Source organism: Scyliorhinus canicula, chromosome 8 (genome assembly GCF_902713615.1).
Source record: "Scyliorhinus canicula chromosome 8, sScyCan1.1, whole genome shotgun sequence".
In the NCBI taxonomy this organism is placed as follows: domain Eukaryota; kingdom Metazoa; phylum Chordata; class Chondrichthyes; order Carcharhiniformes; family Scyliorhinidae; genus Scyliorhinus; species Scyliorhinus canicula.
In genome coordinates this window covers 1,931,087-1,937,619 of record NC_052153.1, presented here as the reverse complement: position 1 = coordinate 1,937,619, position 6,533 = coordinate 1,931,087, and the positions used below count along the sequence as shown (strand labels likewise).

The 6,533-nt window shown below is 49.5% G+C and overlaps 1 protein-coding gene across 10 annotated transcripts in view; it reads right to left on the bottom strand.

Annotated features, from left to right (window-relative positions):
* Positions 1-6,533, bottom strand: part of bnc2 (basonuclin 2) — a 604,271-nt gene that overhangs the window by 337,595 nt on the left and 260,143 nt on the right. The window contains exon 1 of one of the 10 annotated variants that reach the window (XM_038804006.1): positions 605-892. The exons of the other annotated variants lie outside the window; for them this stretch is intronic. Within the exon in view, the coding sequence (XP_038659934.1) occupies positions 605-607 (3 nt within the window). The 5' untranslated portion in view covers positions 608-892. Of the gene's footprint in view, positions 1-604; positions 893-6,533 lie in introns of those variants that run through there. 10 annotated transcript variants of the gene reach the window in all.

Here is a 6,533-nt window from a genome sequence, read left to right as displayed (position 1 = left end):
GAGAGAGAGGAGAGGGGGGGGGGGGGTCAGAGAGAGAGAGAGAGAGAGAGAGAGGAGTGGGGGCCAGAGAAAGAGAGAGAGAGAGAGAGGGGGGGGGTGGAGGAGAGAGAGAGAGAGGGGGGGGGGGGGGTCAGAGAGAGAGAGAGAGAGAGAGAGTGGGGGGTGGAGGAGAGAGAGAGAGTGAGAGTGGGGGCTGGAGGAGAGAGTGGGGAGTGGAGGAGAGAGAGTGGGAGAGTGGGCTGGAGAGAGAGTGGGGGTGGAGGAGAGAGTGGGGAGTGGAGGAGAGAGAGTGGGAGAGAGGGCTGGAGAGAGAGAGAGTGGGGGTGGAGGAGAGAGTGGGGAGTGGAGGAGAGAGAGAGTGGGAGAGTGGGCTGGAGAGAGAGAGTGGGGGTGGAGAAGAGAGTGTGAGAGTGGGGAGTGGAGGAGTGAGAGTGGGAGAGTGGGCTGGAGAGAGAGAGTGGGCTGGAGAGAGAGAGTGGGCTGGAGGAGAGAGTGGGGAGTGGGCTGGAGGAGAGAGAGTGGGGAGTGGAGGAGTGAGAGAGTGGGCTGGAGGAGACACACACACACAGACAGGCTGAGGGAGGATTGCAGTAACATACAGTACCATGGTGTGCAGTGGCCTCGCAGTCAGTTGAACACAGTTAAGAGATCACTCACGGCCTGCAGCAGATTGCTAAAGCAGTGTTAGTCTCGCTGGCATTTTGACAAACACTCCACTCTGGCACATTGCAGCTCTCCCCCCTCCCAGACCCCCAGATCCGCACACTTCCTCAAACAGTCTCAACTGCCACATTCCAAACAGCCACATTTAAGAAAAGGTGGAGTCCTCCTCAAGTGACTGTCACAGCGAATCAGCCTCTCCCTCCAACGCTAACATTTTCCAAGGGAAGGATTCTGCTGGCAGTTCCTGATCTCCCCCCAAACCTCCTCCTCCTCCACCTCCCTCGAGAACTGAGCACACTTGTGGCAATAAAACATTCATGCGGCCTGGAATTTTAACACAATGCCATTTCCCGAGTTTAACCTGAATGGAATGCAGTAAGTCACAACAGACTACATCATCCTGTCACTACACACTGCCAAAGGAGCCTCTGTATGTGCACACACTGACCAGCCAGCAGCTCACAGCAATAACACTGACAAAGCAGTACCGTCTCCCCCTGACAAAGCAGTACCCTCTCCCCCTGACAAAGCAGTACCGTCTCCCCCTGACCTGCTGCACTCGGCTCCTTCCACTTTGTCCTGTTTCAGGATTGGGAGATATATGGCTATTCAGAGATACTCTCACACACACACACACACACACACTCCTTCACTGCAGGCAGTAGTGAAGACTCGCAATAGTTCAGAGTGACCAGACTTCAGAACAAGCTACTGCAGGACCCAGCTACTGTACGAGCTCCCAATCCAGTCGCTCCATTAACTCTTCAGGTTCCCCACATTCTGCAGTCACTGCTGAATGGAAAATGTTGCCATCCTCTCCCTGTGCCCGCAGAGACCGACTCCCAAAAGAAACTTCCAGCAGGCTGGAGAAGTTTTCAGCTTGAGAACCTGAGAAGAGTGGAACCCCAAATACACTCCCAATAGGAAATCAAATTTAAATCCAGTTCAAATTCAGTGCAATAGGTGTGCGAGGAGGGGAGGTTTGGATTGTGTTCATTGCCACATGTACCAACATGCTGTACACAGAAACATACACAGATACAAGTGAACTGTGAACAAACACGCACACGCGTATGAGTGTATGTTTGGACATACAAACCTACAATTATTTCCCGTGTATTATTTTGTCAGAGGTTCTGGATTCCAGCTTTTTCTTCAGAACATCAATTTTATGCCACCAACCTTGCTTCAATTTCCGGGGAGGTGGGATTTTCTGTTAGTGGGAATTGGCTGTTATCAACTGACTGTCAATAGAATCGAAATCATTGCACCGGGCAAATGAGGAAACATGTTTCGTTCTAGTCGGCACAATCCCTGGATTAAGTTTGGTGTTAGGGACATACAAGGATGGGCCAGTCGGCCCATCGGCTCTGCCCTATCATTCAATTAGATCACAGCTGATCATCTACATGTATCTAAGCCACCCCCGCATATCCCTCGATGTCATTTGATTTCTGCTTTGAACATACTCAGCAATGGAGCTTCCACAGCCCTCTGAGGGTTCACCAGCCTCCGGGTTAGAGGATAGACTCATGCCCAAATTATCCAGGATTGTGCATCCAGCCCCATTGGATGCTTCACATTTCCCGGTTTTCTGTACGCAATCCACAAACATTCCCTGCCTCCCTTTCAACACAGTCTCCAACCCCTTACTGTTAGCCCACATTCAGAAGGAACTGTTGAAGGTACAAGGGCACAGAGCAATGAGCTGGGTTTTTCAAAGAGCTAGTCAGGATACTACAGGCCGAATGGCCTCATTCTGTGCTGTCGGGATTTATCAGGCAGACGGGAACACCTTTCTTTCGCTGTAATTAGCAGCATGTTGGTACAAACATGCACATCTGAAATGTACATTTTCTAAGGAGGAAAATAGAAACTCTCCAGAGTGCTTTTGTTAAAGCAGGAATGCCAGGCACCGACTCAGAAGTTTCAGACATTTTATTAAAGGCCAGCCCCTCCTGTCCAAAACAGACATTATTGACTAACCTGTCCGAACCGCTCAACCTTCCATCTACGCAGTTTTTCCACAAAGATATTTTGGAAGTATACACTGAAAAGTAAAGAGCTAATATCTAAAAACTCTGAGCAGGTTTTTATTATGATCAGAAGAATCATTTCCCTGGAAGTCAATTTTTCCTGATCGTCTCCTGGACCTCCTCAGATGGGTCAGTTTCCAGAAAGTCAAACATCACAATTCCAGCCATGATCCCAGTCCTTCTACTCCACACTCCAAAAACTCCATCCTCCAACTTCCCTCCTCTGGGGTTAGCGAGAGGCAGCAATCTGATTAAAGACGTGAATGAGAGCTCAATGCAACTCGACCAAAGCTCAGAGGGGCAGTTCAAGGCACCTCGGCCAATGGTGTGGGAAATAAAATCCGGGAAGGTCAAGAGGCCAGAATCCGAGGAGAGCGGAAATCACAGATGGAGATTACAGAAATAGGGAGGGATGAGGTTCAGGAGGGGCTTGAAAACAAGGATGAGAGTTTTGCAATTCAGGTATTGCTTAATCAGAAGCCAATATAGACCAGGATGCACTGGGGTGATGGGTGTACAGGATTTGGTCTGATTGAAGACACTGGCAGCAGAGCTTTCGATGAGGTTGATGGAGGGGAGAATGTGGGAGGAGTGTTGGAAAGTCTCAAGGTAACCACATAAATAAATCAGAGTTTCACCAAGGCAGGGGCAGAGTCCAATCATGTTCTGGTGGTGGAGTTAGGAGGTCTCAGTGACAGCATGTGGTCAGAAGGTTCTCCCCGGGGTCAAATATTGTCAAGTCTGCTTCATCCCCAGACAGTAGCTGGGGAGAAGGACAAAGCTGAGAGCAAGGGAACAGAATTTGGAGTGGGGACCATCGCCAATTGCATCAGTCTTCCCAGTGTTTAGTTAAAGAAGATCTCAGCTCATGCACTGGTGAACATTCAATAAGCAGTCAGACAACAAAGGCAGTGGAGGGGGCAGAGGTCGGACTGGATATCAGAGTGAATGTGGAAACTGATGCTGTATTTTCAGATGATGCTGACGGGGGGCAACAGAGATAATGGTGCAGGACTGGGAAGAGATGCCATTGAAATGTGATAGCGATCTACTCATAGCCAGTGTCTGAATAAAACCAAGTAAACCATTGCCACCCTATCCAGGCAATGGTGGAGACTGGTCAGAGGAGGATGACTGTCCAAGGTTGACGACAGGGCAAGAAGGATGAGGTAACGTTTCCCTTTGTCACAGCGACACAGTAATTGGTGACCGATGAATAGAAATGGTCATTAATAAATCAAATAGGAACTTCAGAAGAAATCTCTTTCCCAGAGTGTGAGAGAAAATGGAACTTGCTACCACATGGTGTGGTTGAGGTGAATCGTACCGAAGCTGCCTTGGAGAAAGCAAAATAAGCACATGAGGGATGAGAAGGATCTGCTGATGAGGTGAGATGGATGAAGGATGAGACAATGCGAGGTGGAGCATAAGCAAAGAATGGCCAATATTGATTCCCATCCACCATTGTTCAAACAGGGAGTCCTGGAGGTCAGCTGCCCGCCACTGACTAATATCAAATAGAAGACAAAAGGTTTACCTCCAAGTCCTTCCCTTCTCTGAAGGAAAGATTCACCAAGAGAGATACAAGAGAACACGCAAAACATTTTGCAGCTGCTAGCAATTTCTACTTTACAGGTCAAAGGTTCTGACGGTAGTCACAACGGCCACACTGTTAATTTGTGTATCTCACCTTTCCAACACTCTGAAGAGGGTCTGATAGTGAAAAATAAATCATCTAAATTATGCAATTATTGGGATTATTTCACAATCGTTATGGCACAGGAGGCTATTCGGCCCATCGTGTCTGCACCAGCTCTCCAAACGAGCATTCTGACCTACTGCCATCCACCTCACTCCCAGGCAGCGTATTCCAGACCCCAACCACTCGCTGGGTGAAATTGTTTTGCCTCACATCACATTTGCTTCCTTAGCAAATCACTTTAAATCTGTGCCATTTCGTTCTCAATCCTTTTCCGAGCAGGAACAGTTTCTCCCTGTCTACTCTGTCCAGCCCCCTCATGGTTTTGAACATCTCTATCAAATCTCCTCTCAGCCTTCTCTCCAAGGAGAACAGTCCCAACCTCTCCATTCTCTCCTCATCACTGAAGTTTCTCATCCCTGGAACCATTCTTGTGAAGCTCTCCTGCTCTCTCTCCAATGGGTTCACACCCTTCCAATAGTGCGGCCCAGAACTGTGCACAATATTCCAGCTGAGGTCTAATTAATGTCTTGTATAAGTACAGCATAACGTCCCTGCTCTTGAACTCTGTGCCCCTATTAAAGCTCAGATACTCTCTGCTTTATTAACTGCTCTCTGCACCTGTCCGGGCACCTTCAATAATCTATATACAGATACACCCAGGTTGGATTGGATTGGATTAGTTTATTGTCACGTGTAAAGAGGTACAGTAAACAGTATTTTTCTGCGAGCAGCTCAACAGATCACTAAGTTCATGGGAAGAGAAGGGAATAAAAGAAAATACATAATAGGGCAACGCAAGATATAAATGTAACGGATTCTCCCCTACCTGGCGGGGTGGGGGACCCGGCGTAGCAGAGTGGCGCCAACCACTCCAGCGTCGGGCCTCCCCAAAGGTGCGGAATTCTCCGCAGCTTTGGGGGCTATGCCCACACCGGAGTAGTTGGCGCCACGCCGACTGGTGCCAAAATCGGCGCCAACGGCCTTTGACGCCTGCTGGGCCCGGCGTCGGGACTGGCCGAAAGGCCTTCGCCGGTTCACGCATGCGCCAGTGCGTCAGCGGCCACTGACGTCACCAACGGTGCATGCGCGGTAGGGGGGTTCTCTTCCGCTTCCGCCATGGTGGAGGCGGACGAAAAAGAGTGCCCCCACGGCACTGGCCCGCCCGCCGATCGGTAGGCCCCGATCGCGGGCCAGGCCACCGTGGGGGCAAAAAAATATATACAATGTAACTACATAAGCACTGGCATCGGATGAAGCATACAGGTTGCAGTGTTGATGAGGTCAGTCCATAAGAGGGACATTTAGGAGTCTGGTGACAGTGGGGAAGAAGCTGTTTTTGAGTCTGTTCGTGCGTGTTCTCAGACTTCTGAATCTCCTGCCCGATGGAAGAAGATGGAAAAGTGAGTAAGCCGGGTGGGAGGGATCCTTGATTATGCTGCCTGCTTTCCCCAGGCAGCGGGAGGTGTAGATGGAGTCAATGGATGGGAGGCAGGTTTGTGTGATGGACTGGGCGGTATTCACAACTCTCTGAAGTTTCTTGCGGTCCTGGGCTGAGCAGTTGCCATACCAGGCTGTGATGCAGCCTGATAGGATGCTTTCTATGGTGCATCTGTAAAAGTTGGTAAGGGTTAATGTGGACATGCCAAATTTCCTTAGTTTCCTGAGGAAGTATAGGCGCTGTTGTGTTTTCTTGGTGGTAGCGTCGACGTGGGTGGACCAGGACAGATTTTTGGAGATGTGCACCCCTAGGAATTTGAAACTGCTAACCATCTCCACCTCAGCCCCGTTGATGCTGACAGGGGTGTGTATAGTACTTTGCTTCCTGAAGTCAATGACCAGCTCTTTAGTTTTGCTGGCATTGAGGGAGAGATTGTTGTCACTGCACCACTCCACTAGCTTTTCTATCTCCCTCCTGTATTCTGCCTCGTCATTATTCGAGATCCGGCCCACTATGGTCGTATCGTCAGCAAACCTATAGGTGGAGTTGTGGTCCCTCTGCACCCTTATTTTATATAGTCTCTCCATGTTCTTCCTACCAACTGCATCACTCACACTTCCACACTGAACTTACCTGCCCACTCCACCAACCTGTCTTTGTCCTTTTGAAGTTCTACACTGTCCTCCTCACAGTT